This window comes from Camelus dromedarius, chromosome 7 (genome assembly GCF_036321535.1).
Source record: "Camelus dromedarius isolate mCamDro1 chromosome 7, mCamDro1.pat, whole genome shotgun sequence".
Classification (NCBI taxonomy): Eukaryota; Metazoa; Chordata; class Mammalia; order Artiodactyla; family Camelidae; genus Camelus; species Camelus dromedarius.
Window position 1 is genome coordinate 60,462,504 of NC_087442.1, and position 19,625 is coordinate 60,482,128.

Consider the following 19,625-nt stretch of genomic DNA (forward strand, 5'->3'; position numbering starts at 1 on the left):
GATCCTTTGCCATGCCAGTATGAAACATATGCATATTTAAACATGTTTATAATAAAGTGTGTTGTCCCATTATATCAATGTACATTTGGCATTTACATTAGAAATAGACCAGCATCTGTATTACATTACAACACACAAGAGTTTCAGAGAGCTGTTTTCACTTGGGGGTTAGAGTCTATTCATTTGCTTGATCTTCTACAGAGAGCAGGGTGCAAAATTATTCCAGTATGTGTCTACTCTATGGAATATGTGCTGGTGGAAAAGCTTTGTTCTGCATCATGTTAGCACAAATCATATTGAGCAGATCCAAAGAACTTTCTCTTCCTGCGGGAAAAAACCTGAAAACACTCAGCAATTTTCAGTACTTTTCTGTCTATGTTCGTGTATATATGTGTGTGTTTTTTAACTCAGTGTTTACTGGTTTTTTGAAAAGGCACTACATACTTACTGTGGAAAATTTAGAAAAAAATTGGAAAAAATATAAAGCAGAGAGGGAAAAAGACCTAGATCTAACAACAAAGATAGCTACTACTATTTGCATTTTGCTATTTTTACCCTTTTTTGTTTCAGTGAATTTCTCTTAATAGTGTGATAAGAGGTGACTTCCTGGATCCTGAAGTCTTCATACTGTAAACAGGATACTACTACCTAATTGGTAAGTTAATAACAAACGCAAGTAATATTTCTTTTCTGTGAGGATGATCAACACATTCTCCTTGAGAGACTGCAAAGCCCTGTCATACTGCTACATGGTAAAGAGTTTTATCAAGGAGAGATGTAGTGAGAAGAAATGTAGGAGAGAGAATGTTTGCAAGTGCCACTTACCTCATCATCGTCAGCATCGTACTGAGCATAGTGCTGTTCAAGCAGCTCTCTCTGGCGCCTCTCTTGTTCCAGCGTCTGGCTTATCAACTGGGCAACCTCACTCACTTGTCCCGGTTTTTCTCGCCCAATAACAAATCTGCAGGAAGGTTCAGAAGACTAACATAGTTAGACTCTCCAGCAAAAAGAAACACTAAGAAAAGTAAGCAAATTTCATATCTCATCAGGTCCATCAAGCCTCAAAAAAAATAATTATCACCTCTACTCTTTAGAAGATATGCCTGGGTAGAAGGAGAGGTTAGCTGAGCAATTAAAATGATTTTTGCAGATATAACCCAAAGGAAAAGAAGGAAAAAATAAAGGACCATAAAAAATTATTACTTTGAGAGAAACAAAGCAGATGTAATCCATTCTATAGTACTTTACTCATTTTTGATGCCCTACAAAATGAAAGCAAGCTCATAATTTTCTGTACCATTGAACTTAAGAATCATTTCAATCATTATGTCCTCTTTATAATGCAAAAATGACTTCAAAACATTTTGAGGTATAGTATAACCCTAGATGGGTAAACAGAGAGGCACTGGCTTTTTGCTAAGTTACTGTCACTCTGGATAAAAAAAGAAGGGGAAGCAAATGTAGGGTTTTTTGGTGCTTGTTTTTAAAATAAGACACTAAAATAAGGAGAGGTGGTAAATTAATTCACTTCTTTTGGAGAAAGAGATGACATGAGGAAGGATGTGGCTTTAAGAAATAAAGGATCAAGGGGAAATATATGTTGATATTAATCCCTGTAAGAAAAAAAGTATAAAGAAAAAAACCCAGAAAAGACGTATTTATTGCCAGCTAGTCATTTACAATACATCCCTATCAATACCGTGATTCTTGCTCAATAAATTAATATTCATTTTTTAACATCTTTTCACACTAATATATGGTTCTATTTTTCTAAAAATAAACATAATGTCTCCAGGATACAGTTCCTATATATTATTTAACTTCATTATTTTGGATGTAATTCCGTTTAATCTTGCTTCTACACTTAATTGATACTATCCTCTGATTATAATATGTTGCTTTTTCAATTATAATTTTAAATGAAATTTAAATGATAATTTAAAATCAATTCTATCTTTGTTCAAAAACACTAAAGGTCAAAATTTCTATACTTAGATGTTAGTAATTAAACATCATTTTAGAAATATTTTCAGTTATTTTGTGATAGAAAAAGATACTCGATATGATTTCTATCTTCTGAAATGTAATGAAACTTATTTTGAGGCCTAGCATGTGATCTATCCTGAAGACTGTTCTATGTGCATTTGAAAAGAATGTGTATTCTGCTGTGTTTGGATGGAATGTTCTAGATATGCAGCTATTAAGTCCATGTGGTTTATCATTTAAGGCCAGTGTTTCCTTACTGATTTACTGTCTGGATGATCTGTCCATTGATGTAAATGGGGTGTTATTAAAGTTCCCTACTATTATTGTATTTACTGTCAATCCCTCCCTTAATGTTTGTTAATATTTGCTGTGTGTATTTAGGTACTCCTATGTTGGGTGCATACATATTTAAAATTGTTACATCTTCTTGTTGGACTGATCCTTTCATCATTATGTAACATCCTTCTTTGTCTCTTGCTGCAGTCTTTGTTTTAAAGTCTACTTTGCCTGATACAAGTATTGCTACCCCAGCATTCTTTTCATTTCTTTTTGCATAAAATGTATCTTTCCACCCCCTCACTTTCAGTCTTTGTGTGTCTTTAGATCTGAAATGGCAGCATACATATGGATCTTGTTTTTTTAATCCATTCAGTCACTTTATGTCTTTTGATAAAAGCATTTAATCTATCTTCACTTAAATTAATCATTGGTAAGTATGTACTATCTGCCATTGTGTTTATAGTTTGGGGGTTTTGTAGTTCTTTTTGTTTCATTTTTCTTCTTTTGCTCTCTTTCCTTGTGATTTGATGACTGTCTTCAGTGTTATGTTTGGATTCCATTTTCTCTTTTTGTGTGTGTTATCTATGATAAGTTTTTGGAGATTCATCTATAACAACATATATATATGTATATATATGTGAATATTATAAATTGATGACCTCTTAAGTTTGAATGCTTTCTAATAACCATGCATTTTACTCCCCTCAAACCACATTTAATGTTTTTGACATCACATTTCACATCTTTTGGGTTTTGTAAACTTTACTTATTGTGGATACTGAAATTTTTATTTTTGTCTTTTAACCCTCCTACTAGCTTCATAAGTGGTTGATTTACTGTATATTTGCCTTTACCAGTGAGACTTTTTCTTTTGTAATTTAAGTTTTTCTAGTTGTGATCTTTTCTTCTCTATTTAGAAAAGTCTTTTAAACATTTTTTATAAAAGCTGATTTACTGGTTTCAACTCTTTTAGCTTTTAGTCATCTATAAAATTCTTTCTCTCTTCTTCAAATCTGAATGATAGCCTGACCAGGAAGAGTATTCTTGGTTGTAGGATTTTTCCTTTTATCACTTTGAATATATGGTGCCACTCCCTTCTGGCCTGCTGAAGTTTCTGCTGGTAAGTCAGCTGATGGTCTTAGGGGAGTTCCCTCATACATAACTAGCTGATTTTCTCTTGCTGTTTTAAAGACTTTCTATCTTTAATTTTTCCCATTTTAATTATAATGTGTCTTGGTGTGGATCTCTTTGAGTTCATCTTGTTTGGGACTCTCTGTGGTTCCTGGACCTGGATGTCTGTTTCCCTTCCCAGGTTATGGATGATTTCAGCTATTATTTCTTCAAATAAATTCTCTGCCCCTTTCTCTCTCTTCTCCTTCTGGGTCCCCTATAATACTGACATTAGTATGCTTGATGTTGTCCCAGAGATCTCTTAAAGGATCCTCATTTTAAAAATTCTTTTTTCTGCTCAGCTTGGGCGATTTACACTACTCTGTCTTCGAGTTCACTGATCTCCCTGCATTTATTTAAAAGTGTTATGTTGAAGTACACATATCTCTTCATTCAGGCAGCAAATGTGGGTAGCATTATAACACCCAGCTACTGACATCCTTAAAGCCTTGTAATCTGGTATAATTTATAGTACAGATTTGCAACAATAGGATGCCATTGTGATAAGTATGGTCCAGAGGGAAAGTACACAGAAGTGGAACTAAACTATTTTCTTTGTCTTATTTTCCTCATGTGAAAATTAGTATCTACCTCATGTGTCTAAAGGAGTGACAGAAAAATAAAATGTGGTATAGACATAAAAGGATTTAAGGCACTATTATTATCATGATAAAACTAATAAAATCTCCCATATCTCCCATTTAGAAAATACATAACATTCAAATTACCTTTCTATAAGTTCTAAATGTTTGGTCTATTCTTATGCTATCTTTGTAAATATTATGTACATAATCTAGCATATACAGAATTGAGTGGAAAATATAAAATTTAAAGTAAGATTATTATTTCAAGCATGGATTCAGAGTATGGACATACTGTGTCAGTATAATTTAGGGGTTAAAAGTGTATGTGAAAGTGAAAGATGGTTTTCTTAGAACAAATCCACTGAAACATAAATATGACTTACTGGCCCTGTGACCTTGAGTGTGTTAATATTACTAATCCTTAGCTCCCATATTTGTAAAAGATATATAATAACTATAACAAACAAATATTACACAATCCATATAAAAAGCGTGACTAAGCACCTGGTGCCTAGAGAGTATTTAATATATATTTACTGTTTTTTAAATCTAGATAATATATTAATATCTACATAGGGTTGAGTACATTTCAAAGTACTAAATGTATACATTGTCCCAATTACCTCTTATTCGCTCACACTAGTTTTGAAAACTGAGTAGGTTTTTGTGAGTCAACCACAGGAAAAAGATAAAATACTTGCACTGACATGTGCTCTGAAATAGAAAATTGCATTGAAATAGAAAATTACAGATTATGTGACCACTTTATACTGAATTTTAAAAATCATCAAATAAAAATAAAGTCAGCAACAATCAGCCCCTCTAAAATATGTGATCAAGTTAACTGACATTTCTGCACAATTATTATCTATATTTTAAACATTATCCCCAACTGAAAGACAACACATGCAGTTAAATCAACCTGCTTGTAAACTTAAAAGTTTCTTTAAAAGAAAAACATTTTTTCTTGTTACTTTCTAAATGTTTTTTCCTTACTTCAATAAGGAATGGTGTGCTCTTTTTTTAGTGATAAACAATGAGGTAAAAAAATGTATTGTATATTTAAGTTAAAATTAGGTATTTTCTAAGCCTTATGATTGACAAATAATGGCAATACTTAAAAAATCTACAACTAGGGTATATGTTTTTAGCTTGGCTTGTTTCTAGTTTTTAAAACAGTCATCTTGTTTCAACATGAATTATTTCACTAAGAACTGCCCCGTCTTCTCCTCAGACTGAAATAAAATAGGCAAAAGCAGATAAATCAGTTTTTCCTTTCCTTTTCATCTATTATCAGACAAAGCAATGTCCATGTTCTGTCCTTTGTAGTTTAGATGAAGAGATTATATGGAATTCATTTGATTAGTTTATTGAATTCTCTGGTGAACTGTCAAACAAAAACTAAACAACTATAAAATTGTATTTACAATTTGCTGAATTGTAGTCATAAAGATCCTACATGTTCTGTGTGAATGATGAGAGATTATGTTGAAAAATAATGATTTATGTATGAGCGTTTTGATTTTCAGACATAGGCTATTTTAATAAAAGTGATATATTACTCAAAAATGGCACTTACATGACATCAACATTTTATAATTATCAATGTGGAATTAATTAAGCTAATCTAAGAAAGGGAAAGCTAAACCAGCATATAGTTATTTGTTCTCATAAAATCAATTCTTTCATTCAAATATTCTTTAAACAGATATTCATTGTATGCACACCAAAAATTGAACTATATATCTTTAAAAAACAGAAAGAAAAATAGGTGCATGACATCTATTTTCATTTTGAATCACAAGATGACATGGTGCTTTTAAACATTTTGGTAAAAACTATCTCATTTTTTTTCTATGTCTGATCATATTTTATGGTCTGAACTTGATAACTTTGAAAATATTTAATCTAATTCCAGTGGTAAAAGTATATCCAACCCCCTTCATTAAAATTTCCTGATTGTATTCAGAGGTTGAAGTTCTACACAACTAAGCTTTTGCCTCTTTCTTGTACTTGCAGACTCACATATTTTTCCTTTCTAAATTAATATATCATATATTTAACATTTAAAATTTTTAAATTCATTGAAATATGTTTTCTTTTAAAAACTAGATCTGAAACATTTAAACTTAATTGTAGGCATTAGTTCCTGGGAATGAATTTTATATGTAATCCAATTCTAATTTCAAGAACTTCTTTTCTACATCATAGTTCAACATAAAAAAAACATGGTTGAATTCTTCAGAAAACAGTGTCTAATACATGCTACTTCAAGGACTACATACTATGTAATAGGTATAAACTTAAACAACATTTTCTAAAATGTTATATCCTCTCAGGAAACGACACTTCTCTATTTAATAGTTAGCTTTGATGTCTCAGGTTTAAACATTTATATATACAAATATTAAAGAGGAAAAAATTTTAAGTGTTAATCTGCATATAGTGGCACCAGAAAATATCTCATTAAGCCAGTCCCATTTAAGTAGTTTTTTGAAATCTCCATTGTTTTTAATCTTCCTTCTATCACCAGTTGTTGTTGACTATTCTCATATATATAAAAGAGGAAAAAGTTTTACTATCAATGGTCCCACCTTTATAGTGGCTGCTCCTCTCATCTGAGAGCAAAGGGGTAGTCTTAGGAGTAACGCAAACACAAAATGCACAATGACTGATGATTTCTGTGAACATGACAATTTGACCTTCAGTGTCCTCCACTTTGTATGACACTCCATTATACCCAATCACAAATCCAAGGCTCTGTTAAAAAGTGAAACTCTCAATTTCCCTTTATGCTGTAATGGTAACAAAAACTCTTATTTAAATGACGTGAATGAAATGAAAACATTCCAATATTCAGTGCACTTCAAATGGAAATCTCAGATACATCAATGATATTAAGTAAAAAAAAAAAAATTTTCAAGCTTCCATATATAGAAATTTCATGCCAGGGGTGAATCCAAAATAAACATGGTCATATCTATAAAAACCTCATTTATTATTCACTTATTTTCTTTTAAGTATCATAACCTCTTCCAAAAAGGACAGAGGAATAAAAAATTAATTTATTTTCTATTGTTTGTAACTATAGTTCCTATAAAATCCTGACCTCCAGAAGTGTTACATGGCTTGATGTCAAAAGTTGTTAAATAAATATATATATAAGTATGGTGAATGCATAGTGATTGATCATAAGTAGCAGCAGGTACTTGCCAGAAAGCATTTAAAATTTAATGTGAATGGCACTGAAGAGCAAACATATAATTAGAAATTTCTCATATAGAAGCACAAGCTCTTCTATAGCATCACTTCCCTGTAACAGCTGCCTCTCAGTATTGGGAAGGCTGTCTGGAATTAAAAAGAATACCTAATCCTTCTTCCAGGTTCACTCTTGCAAATACTTTATAATTATTATGATATTTAAAATTTTTTTTCTATTTTTTAGGCAAAAGTTTGTGGAATCTTTTACTTTTATATGTAGAAGGAAACATGCTTAGACCTCTCATTATCTGAAGGTCAGTCTCAAGTTTTTCAGGGTTCTTCTTAAGATAGGCTATGCAACATCAAACACATATGTTACACTGTCGTAGAACATTAATCTGTCTGCCTGTCTGTCTATCCATCTGTCCATCCATTCGTTCAACTAGTTACTGATCACTAAATAATAGGCTGCCTCTAAGATGAATCCAATTAATCTCTGGCTCCTCATATTTTTGCCTTGTGTAATTCTTTCCCTTTGAGTGTAGGATGGACCTGCTCATTCACTTTTGTCAAATAAAATACAAAACTGATGCAATGTCACTTTGGCTACGTAAAAAGATGGCAGATTGCATCTTGGCTACTCCCTTGGATCACTCCCACTGGGGAAGCTGGTTTCCTTGTTGTGAGGCATCCCTGTAGAGAGGCTCTCATGAGAAAGCTGGGAAATGGATTACAGAGACTGTGAGATATAATAAAAATCTGTTGTTGCAAGTCACTACATTTTGGGGTAATATGTTATACAACAATAGGTACATCAACTATGTCAGGCACGTAATGGTAAACAAGACAGGCAAGGCCCCACTTAAAGCAACAGACCCAAAAACATGTGTTCTTAAAAGTTACATTGCTAGTCCATGTTTGAATAAGGAAAAGGGTTCAGACAAAGAATTTTACATAGATACATTTTTTTCTGGTAAAATTAAATAATAATAAAGTATTTTTAAAATAAAAAGTACACAACACAATAAAATCTACATATTGCTAATGAAATTGACTACATCTGCCTTCTTAAAGAAACATGATCCTCCTTTCCAAATCCTCACCATCAATATTAGTTAGCATTGCCCTTTTTAAGTTAATCATAACTATTATCATACATTTTAAAAATCAGTTTTACTGAGGTCAAATTTATATACAACAAAATTTACCAAATTTAAGTTGTATAATACAATGAGTTTTGACAAATGTATATGTAGTTGTGTAACAAATGCAGTAGCCACAATACAGAACATTCTGTCACCTCAAAAATGTTCCCTCTTTCTTCTTTGCAGTTTAAAAGGAGTCAAGCAGTGTAAAGTCTTTGGTGTCTGGCTTCCTACTCAATATAATAGTTTTAAGAGGTATTCATGGTATTAAATGTATTGACAGTTCATTCCTTTGTATTGCTAAGAAGTATTTCATTGTATGGAACATAATACAATCTGTAGATGTATTCATCAGTTAAAGGACATTTGAGTTGTTTCCAGTTTGGGGCTATTATGAATAAAGCTCCTATGAATGTGCAAGTACAAGCCTTTGAGTATTTATGTGTTTCTGTCACTCTTGAGTAAATAGCTAGGAGTAGAACTGCTGGCTGGTATGATAAGTGTATGTTTAATTGTATAAGAACCTGCCAAACTGTTTTGTAAAGCGGCTGTGTTATTTTGCATTTCCACCAACAATGAATGGACGTTAAAGTTGTTCCACATCCTTGTCAATGCACGATATTATCAGTCTTTTAAATTTCAGCCATTCTGGTGGGTGTTTTAGTAGTACTTCACTTGGGATTTAATTTGCATTTCCCCAATGATTAATGATGTTGAACAGCATTTCATGAGCTTAACTGTATATCTTCCTCAGTGAAGTGTATCGTTAATTGATTTGCAGGTTTTGAATAGGGTTGTATATCTTATTGAGTTATAAGAGTACTTCATAACTTCTAAATAATAGTCATTTATCAGGTAACTTTTGCAAATATTCCATATGTAGCTTGCTTTTTCATTTCAAGAATATTTTTTGAATAAATGTTTTAAATTTTGATGCAGTTTACCATTTCTTTTCCTTATATTTTTTGCTTTTGTGCCCTAAAAGACCTTTGATTAACTTAAGATCATAAGGATTTTTGCCTGTTTTCTAGAAGCTTTATGGTTTCAGCTGTTGCACTAAGGCCTATGATCAATCTTGAGTTAATTTTTGAGTATACTGTCAGATGAAGAACAAGTTTTTTTTAAATATGGTTATCCAATTGTTTCAGCACCATTTGTTGAAAAGACTATTATTTCCCCCAGTGAATTACTTTGCTGCACTTGTCATAAATCAATTGTTTATGTCTGTGCGGGTCTATATTTGAACTCTGTTCTGTTCCGTTAATCTATATTTCTAGCCTTACGCTTAAACCAGACTGCTGTGACCAGTGTAGTTTTCAGACAGTGAAAGTCCTCCAGCTTTGTTCTTTTTAAAAAATGATTATCATACTAAGTGAAGTAATGTCAGACAGAGAAAGACAAATATTTATATCACTTATACGTAGAATCTAAAAAATGATAGAAATGAACTTTTTTTGGTAAATAAATAAGTAAATAAATAAACAGAAGCAGACTCAGAGACATAGACAAACTTATGGTTACCAAATAGGAAGTGGGGAGGGATAAATTAGGAGTTTGGGATTAACATACACACTACTATATATATAATAGATAAACACAATAAACTTACTTATAGCACAGGAAACTACATTCAATACCTTGTAATAACTTATAATAGAAAAGAATCTGAAAAAGAATATATAGGCTGGCAATTTGGTGCTGGCTATTGGCAGCCCTAAGTCTTTTTGTGTGTGGGCCTCTCCAGAAGCCTGTTGGATGTCTTTTCAATATGACAGCTGGATTTCTCCAGGGCTAGTAATCCAAAAGACCAAGGTAGAAGTCACAATCCTTTTGTAGCCTAGCCTCAGAAGTCATATGTCGTTACTCTCTTCATACCCTAATCATCACACAGGCTAGACAGAGATCTACACGGTAGTGGACTAAACAAGAGAGTCAATAACAGGAGGAGAGGGTCATTAGATGAGCGAGCTATACAGAGAACATGGTAATGTGATAGAGACTGATTTGGGATTTGAACAACATAAATAGCATAATATGAGAACTTGTTCACTACAAAAGTGATTTCTAAACTGAGACCTGACAAGAAGGAATCAGCCAAGTAAAGATCATATGATACAGCTGTTTTTGTTTTGTCTTTTAGAAGGTCAGGAGACAGGAAATGGTACAAATAAAGAATAATAATACTCTGAAGATATTAAATTTCATGTGCCCTTTAGAAAGTCACCTGAAGATGTCAGGTAGGAACCTGGGTAATTCTCAAACTCAGACAAGAGGACAAAGCTTTAAACACAAGAGGGAAATAAAGACTTGGGGTCAGAATAGTTAAAAAAAAAAAAAAAAGCCATGGTTTACAAATAAATTGGTATCTGAAAGATAAATTAAGAAAACTCTTAGGCTACATAAACAAAAATGTAAAGAGACAGAGATTCTTAGAGAAAAGAAGATGCTAAAGGACATGCCCCATTTAACACTGGTTTGAGAAGAGAAGATCAAGACAATGAAGAAACAAAGAAAATTTAAAAATACTCCTAAAAATTTTCCCAAACCCAAGTCTTCAGATTGAGTTCCAAGCAGAATTACATAAAACAAAGAAACAAAGAAACAAACACAAATTTAGTCACAGGCTGGTAAAAATTTCAAACTCCCAATTATGAGGGGAAAAAATCCAAACGAGAAAACCATAAAGGACTACAAATCAGATTAACATCAAACTTCTCACTACAAATCATAGACATTAAAAGACAATGGACAATGTTTTCATAATACTAACAGAAAAATATTTTGAACCACAAATACTATACTTAGCCATATCTGAGAGCAAAATAATGCATTTTCAAACATGCAAGGACCTAGCAGCTATTTAGGACCCAGAGGAAATCAAAAAGGCTAGAAATAAATTATGTCAGTTTCCATTAGAACCTTCATACATGCCTTGAAGAGTTTCTCATATAGTGACAAAGATTGAATGACATAAAATTACATTTCATTTTCTTTCAGTTCAGTCATAATACTTGATTCTACAGTGAACAATATTTTCATAACCATAATATTGTAAGTACTGGTTATTGGTTTTAATTTTTTTTGAATTAACCTATACAAAAAGTATCCAAGACAACTGTAATTGTATAATAGAAAGTAAATGTAATAAACTATTGCAAAACTTTTTTAATTAAAAAAAAGCATTGGGAAAGGTTGTATAGCAAGCAATCATTAGATTTTTATCTAAAACTGAAAAATCAAGAAATGAGGACAAGGCTTACATTAGTACTTCCAAAAGAAAAAAGGAGAGAAACTTAACAATGGTTTGCCTGCAGACTAGGACACAGGGTAAGAGGAAAAAGGACAGTCGAGTTTTCTATTATTGAAAAAATTTGATATTTCTGTTAATGTATATTCATTACTTTTATTTTTTAAAGTTCAAAATTTTTTTAATAAATGAAAGAAATGTCACAAAGAGAAAATTACAAAAACAAAAATCACAAAGATTAGAAACCAAAAATAAAGTTATTATACAAATGCCTATTATAAGATACTGTGCCTTTGTTAGAAAAGGCTATAAAATGGACTCTTGGTTTTCTGGCAATCTACAGGAACATCCAAGAAGTGACCAAAATTTTTACAAGAAAATCATAATAGTTAATATTTCATTGAATTCCAGCTTTTTCTGGACATTCATTTAAAAGCATTACATGTATTAACTCATTTAATAATTCAATACTCATCACGAATCTATGGGGTAGGTACTATCTTGCTGCCTATGAATAAACTGAGGTACAGGGGGATTAAAAACCTCTGTAAACTTACACACCTAATAAGTGGCTAATCCAGAATCTGAATCATGAGGTCTGGCTTCATGTGAAAAAAGGCACTTGCTAGAGAAAGACAATTATTACTGGCACTAAGAGCAAAGAGAAATATCAATGAATACAATAAAAATTATTTTTAGTTTGTAACAGAATCAGTTCTGTGATTTTTACCTACCTGCTAGCTATACTATAATTCAAAATACATTCTTCCTTTTTTCCAGAGAGATTGAGTCAAACGTCTAAATTTGGGGCATCTCTGGCAAAGCGACATCACAGAAGACTAAGTTCTATATCCAAAAATTAAGGAAAGGTAGTTCTGAATAGCTTTGAATTCATCTGTTAATTTCTAGTGATCCCTACTTTCTTTCCATAGGTAAACAGTCAAGGATTTTTATCTCTTTCAAACTACTTTCTATTATTTTTTCTAATGACTTTGTAATTTCAAGTTTAAAATGATTTTTCCCATAACTGGACATGGATCGACAAACATAAGGATCTTCTAAGGATCTCCAAGAAAAGCATCATTCAGTATGTTCTAATATAAAACTGAGTTGTGAATAGGTGGATAAACCTGCTGATTCAAATGAACTGAATCTAAACTATTTAAGTTATTTTTTACATAACACAGGATCTGACAATGAGAACAGAACTTTATTCTAACTTTCTAACTACATTACATTTGGCAAGTTATATTCTATTAACCAAAAGATTATTGGTTTTTTAAATTTTTTAAGTTCTTTTTTCTTCTTTTTTAAAATATGTTTTTTCTTCTTTTTAAATCTTTTCTTGTTTTTTGGGGGGGTGGTAATTAGGTTTATTTATTTATTTACTAATGGAGGTACTGGGGGTTGAACTCAAGACCTTGTGCATGCTAAACAGTCACTTTACCACTGAGCTCTACCCTCCCCCTGATTATGGGGTTTTGAACAACTGTTACAACATTTTCTTCTTAGGCTTTTACCAGGTAACACTGAAATATACAATAAAAACATACTAAATAGTATGAATCTAAAGTCAAAAAGAAAGCAGTAGATGTGTTATGCAATATGTATTATATAGCAATGAGTCAGTCTAGAGTCAATCTGGATTGACCAAGTGTTCATCTCTAGAGTTGCCTAGAGCATGGAACTGACCCTTGGTCAAACTATGAAATGTACTAACCAAGGATAAATAATGTTTTGCAAATATGGGTTCATGAAATGTTTCAAGGCAAGTCATGCTAGTCTGTCTGAATTGATTAGTAATAATAATTGGATTTATTAATTTGTACCTGGAGTTGATGGAGTCCGGCGTTTTCAATAGTTGAGCTGGTCATGTAGTAGGAATGTACCTACATGACCAGCTCACTATGAGAGGCCCCTACTACACACAGACATGGGGCTTCTTGGTATCACACCCATACCTGTGGTGGTTTAAAATCTGGAGACCAGCAAGTTCTGTGAGGCCCAGTGGAGGGATGATATAGAAGACTGTATCTGACTCCTCCATGACCCGTCCTTCAATGCTCATCTTCCTCCTGGTGCTGTTGTATCATTTCTGAGTATCAACTGTTTGAGTTCTGTAAGTCCTTTACCTAACCAATTACTTAAAGTAATTAACATGATTACCATTGTAGTCACTGGATTACTTAGTTTTAAGTACTATCAGTAAAACTGAAGAAATTAAAATGGTTTTCCCATGCTTTAACCCAGGCCTGGGTTTGCAATCCCCCAGGAACACAGCCTGGTTTGAGCTGAACCACTTCCTCACAGTGGCCTGATATGCTTTAATTCATATAAATAAATGATGTAGGGTTGAAAAACATGTATGTCCTTGAAAGTTGCCATATTAAAATATTTGTCTTTGATTTCTCTGGCGTGTCAAAAATGGCACATTAATAAGATTTCGTTAGTACTATGAGTTCATATACTCAGGTAGAGCAATTCGAAGTTTAATAAAATAAAGCAGATTAAGAGGTCAGATAAGGGCGGGTGGAGGTATAGGTTCGTGGTAGAGTGCATGCTTGTCATGCACAAAGTCCTGGGTTCATTCCCCAGTAGCTCTATTAAAATGAATGAATAAATAAATACCCCCCCCCAAAACGACAAAAACAACAAGAAGTGAGATAAAAAATGATTCTCTAAAACTATGGTGAAGTCACAGAATTTCATAGTGTGATACATATTCAAATGCTGGCACCAATTTTATATATATTTCCAGGAAATAAAAATCTTGATCTCCAATATTCAAAATGTAATCACCTTCCAAATCTCAGTTTCAATTTTCTCATCATTACTAGTTTCTTATCTTTCCCCTTCCTGGCTCTTCACACATTCCTTCCAGATTTGTGCTTAGTAGTCAATTTAAGTTAAACTAAATTTAGTGATTTTTCAGATATCCCTTTAAAAAATAAATTTTAGTAACCACTAAATGTGATAGCCAGGTCATCAATAAATAAGAAATATAGAACCATACATACTTTAAACCCTCAGTTTTAAAAAGTTCACTAAAAATACAGGTCTAGGTTTTGGATCCTGTTTTTGTATTAATATCTTACAAAATATATTCAACAGACTCTAATGTTATTTTTAATAAATTAAAACTGACAAAAGACTTTTTTCCTTACATTCAATTAATTAAGACCCTGGGTTATAAAATTTCAATCAATTAGGACCCAGGGTTAAATAAGTTAAGGGAACAAAGGAAGCCGAAGGTCCCATTTCAAAATCAAGATTTTTCCAAAGTGAATGAGAAAATAAGATGTATACCTTTAAGGAATGAAAACAGAATGTTCTGTAACCTAGAGGTCAAAAAAGTGGTATGAATGATGAATGTTATTAGGAAGAAGAGATCACTAGGGGATGGGGGATCAAGGAAGACTTCTTGGGGGGCAAAGGGGCTGAAATATGTTCTTCAAGATAAGTAGGCTATAACCAGAAGAGAATATTTTAAACAGAAAAAATGGAATAGAGAAGGGCACAACAACAACAATAATTCACAAGTCATGTGTGAAGGATGATGACTACACTAGTAAGACTGTACCAGAGCTTCATGAATCATAGAAAGAGGTAAGTGATAAGATCAGGTAATGAAAGATTTTTAATACCAGGATAAAAACTTAGACTCTGCCCAGAATGGAGGGTCATTAAGGTATCTAAAGAAGAGAGGGACACGCTGGGTATCAAATTATTATTCCTACCCATAGGTCTTATTTCTACTATGAGAATTAAATAGAATTGGTCAATTCCTTCTTCTATATTTTTGAAAACTCCTATTATGTTCCTCTATTAGGGGTAAGGATGAGAAGGACAAATTAAAGGGAGAGACTGAAATCATGAGACAGTTAAGAAGCCATTTGCAATTTTAACAAGGCTTCAAATGATAGCAGCACAAAATTATGAAGAGTAAGAAAGGGATAGCTATGAGTTCATGTAACTACAAACTTTTTCCCCAACTGAGAAATTTTTTTTTATTGAGTTATAGTCGTTTACAATGATGTGTCAAATTCCAGTGTAGAGCACAATTTTTCAATTATACATGAACATACATACATTCATTGTCACATTCTGTTTCGCTGTGAGCCACCACAAGATCCTGTATATATTTCCCTGTGCTACACAGTACAATCTTGTTTATCTATTCTACATTTTGAAATCCCAGTCTGTCCCTTCCCACCCCCTGTCTCCCTGGCAACCACAAGTTTGTATTCTATGTCTATGAGTCTGTGAGAAATGTTCTTATAAGTTGAACGTATATTTTACTTATCTCACTTCAAAATTCACTTTAAAGTCTAAGGAGCAGCTTCAAAATCAAGTTCTACACTGATACAGGAAAGTGTCCTCTCAAGAACAGATAGCAATCTGCAGAGACAATCACATTTTCTGAGGGGCCCAGCCATGCAGCTCTGAGAGGGCATCTGACAGTTCTTCCTGTGCTCTTTCCAATTATTTTACAGAATTTTCTTTGGATTATGGGTATTCTTGAAGCATTAACACAGCACCCATAGAAGTCATTTAGGTTGCATTCCTTAAACATTCCCTTCAGCATTAAGGGGTGTTTTCCAATTGAAAAAGTCTGACTTATAAATCTTAAACTCATGCTTGTGCAACATAAAATATGTGGCAATAAAATCCTAATGTTACTCTCTTTATAGTAATATTAACTCATCAATATTTTCAGAATGTTTGGCAGTTTCATTTTGATGATGATAACACTAAAACACTTTCATAATTACACATAATAAATAATATTCCCTTACGTGTTCCTTCATAAAATTTATGGAAAAGTGTAAGACATAAGCAATACTGTATTAAAAAATAAGTACCTTATGACCAAATAAAGTGGATTTCAGACCTTGACATTAGTTGGCTCAGGACTACTTTCTTGCTTTTCCGAGCTACAAATTTCAGAACCCCAGGACTGAACATAAATTTTAAGTACAAAATAATGTACCATCTATCTTATTAAGTTGGAAAAGTTATAGTTTACCAAAGATTAGTTCTGCCTGATTCTTTAAGACAATAAAGAGATTTTTTCAAAAAATGCACTTATTAACCTCAAATCATTCAGCCTGCTTGTCTAGATAACATGTATCACTGAATATATGTATAGTCATTTCAATTTTGATTTACTGTACAACTGGTTTTATTAAAAGGATTTGGATCCTAAATGCATATTTATTAAAGATATAACTAGAAATTCTATCTTCCTAGAAATTCTTGCTATATTAGCAAAAAGGCACACTAACGTAGCTCAATAACTAATCATACTAATTAACACTAACTTTTTACCTTCATGTTTTTCCAAAATACTCTAATTTTTAGTTTTAAATTACATTAACATGAACTAATTACCATAAAGAAGGAAAAATGTACAACTAAAGATAAGTTTTTAATATCTACATAAAATTCTGCCTGTAATTACATATATTTGTAGATGCAATTACAGAAAACTAAAATTCAACAAAATATCAAGTAACCAAATTTTACATACCGGACATTGCCCTTGGTGTTTCTGAGAACTGTTGCAGCAAAATTCTGTGTAACACCCACCAAGCTGATTCCATCCACTTCCACAATCTGGTCATTGACTTGTATTCTTTGGAAAAAGGGAAAAAATTACCCACATTAGTTTTTCTGATAACACATTACCATTCCCAATAAATGAGTTGACAAAATACTTGATTTTTGAGATACTCTTATTGCTCCAAAATTTGTCTCCAAGCTCCAGATCTTAGTCAAATGTTTAATGTTTTAAAAAAACTACTTTGAAAAACAGAAATAAGCAATACTAAATGGAGAGACTCAGTTTACCAAACATCCATATTTGTATTATAAAGAATTGATAACTGCTAATGTATGACATAATGAAATCATTTTTAGTTCTCAATAAACTACATAAAACATAGCAGATCTAGCTGAAATATCTTTTTGGGCCTCAAATCTAGTCCTTTATCCCATCTCTCCTCCCCAAGGAAAAATATCATCAGGAATTGCAGGGACTCCTTCCTACTCAAGCTGTATGCTTGAAATACATAATGCTCATAAGTGTGTGTATAACGCACATGTATATAATGCATATACACACACATACAGGATTTATGTTCAGGAGGTATATATAGTAATAGTATTGTTTCCTGTATAATGCCTTTAAATTTATATACATGTTTTATATATGCCATCTTTTATTCCTCAAAATGAAGTATTTCAATCATGGAGAAAAGCAGAGGGAATTAGATAATAAATGCTCATGTAACCAACACTCAATTTTATGAAATCTCAGCACTGCAATATTTGAGCCTGACTTTTTCCTAAAGAAATATATTACAGAAAAGCTGAGGCCCCTTTATTATTTGCTTTCATTCTGTTCCCTTCACTGCTTCCACAGAAGTAACCATCTTACTGATTTTGATGCTTAGCCTTTCTACTGAAATCCTGAAATAGAAAGAATACATATACATGAATATGCATATGTGTACATTTGCAGTTTTCAAACATTATAAAATGTACCTCTTTTTCTACAATTTCATTTGCTTCACCCAACATTATATATGAGATTTATCCGTGGTTATAAATACAATTCTAGCTAGTTCATTTTAACAAGCACATAGTATTATCTTTTATGAATATTCCAAAATATATGTATCCATTATTTTGCAGATGGACAACTGTACTGTTTTGAATTTTAGCTATTATGAATACTGATTAATAATGAATTTCATACATCTCCCTATGCGCATGTGTGAGTTTCTCCAGGATATATACCTAGAAGTAGAATTTCTGAGTCAGAGAACATGGGCACTTTCAACTTTAACTGACACATTTCAGTTCAAAATGCTCATACCAACACATATTCTCAACAGCACTGCAGAGAGGTTCTGACACTCTCTACACCCTCACCAGTACTTGGTATATTCAGATCCTTTAAATACTGCCGATTTTACAAGTGTAAAAAGTTTTAACATTGTGATTTTAACTGCATTTCCTTGTGGTTGAACATTTATTCATACATTGATGAGTCATCTGTCCACTTCTGAAAACTGTTAGATCCTATCTTTTACTTATCTTTGTTGATGTTGGCTTGAGGGTTTTTTTCTTAGAGATTTATACAAGTTGTCTTTAGATATCCTGTATACTAAAGCTTTCTTAATTAAATACATTGCAAATATCTTTTGCCCAATCTGTAGCTTCTCTTTTCACAATTTTGGGGATAATGGTGGTTTTAAAGAGAGCAGTTTTTGAAAAATATAATCAAATTTGTAATTTTGGCTTTATATAAGGTAGCTTTTGTGTTGTTTGAGGAATCCCTTTTTGCCTCAATGTTATAAAAACATTCTATATTTTTTTCCCAAGAGTTTAACATTTGCTTTTCTGCATTTTTAGGTAGCTATCCACCTGGAAATTATTTTTTTATTCTGTTAGCAATCTTTTTGGTATTTTTCAAGGCTATAAACAATGGCTTGGAGAGTCCACTTTTTCTCCCCTAAGTTATAGCGCTGCCTCTGTCAGGTTTCACATGTGACATTTTATAGGGTAATTCCTTCACCTAGTTCATTGTCTTCAAAATTTTCTGAGCTACTCTTGAGCTTTCTCTCTTCACAGCTAGTTTGGGTTTATGTCCTAGTTCTCTAAAAACACTTAATGGGGTTTTAATAAAATTATACTGATTTGGGGGGCGGCATTTTTTTTTCTTTCTTTTTTTTTTTTTTTGAAATTATACTGATTTTTAAGATTAGTTCAGGGAAAATTGACATCTTTATCATCTTGATTCTTCCCACTTAAGTGCTACTATAATGTATGTATCATATGTTATTGCTATATGTTAAGAAATCACTTAAAGCTTGGAAATACAAATAAAAAGAGAGCTAACTGTCCTTTCAATGTCACGTAGGTGCATTATTAAAACAGGCTCAAACCAAGATAATTTGGGGAAATGTATTTTAATGAATCCACTGTTTTTAAAATTGATTAAAAGTC

The 19,625-nt window shown here is 32.3% G+C and overlaps 1 protein-coding gene across 8 annotated transcripts in view; it reads right to left on the reverse strand.

Moving 5' to 3' along the window:
- PPP1R9A (protein phosphatase 1 regulatory subunit 9A) overlaps positions 1 to 19,625 on the reverse strand; it is a 260,990-nt gene that overhangs the window by 83,813 nt on the left and 157,552 nt on the right. For all 8 annotated transcript variants that reach the window (XM_064487561.1, XM_064487560.1, XM_010979657.3 and 5 more), the window contains 2 exons: positions 17,143 to 17,247; positions 826 to 961 (listed from right to left, as the gene is read on the reverse strand). In XM_064487561.1, the coding sequence (XP_064343631.1) occupies positions 826 to 961; positions 17,143 to 17,247 (241 nt within the window). The remainder of the gene's footprint in view (positions 1 to 825; positions 962 to 17,142; positions 17,248 to 19,625) is intronic.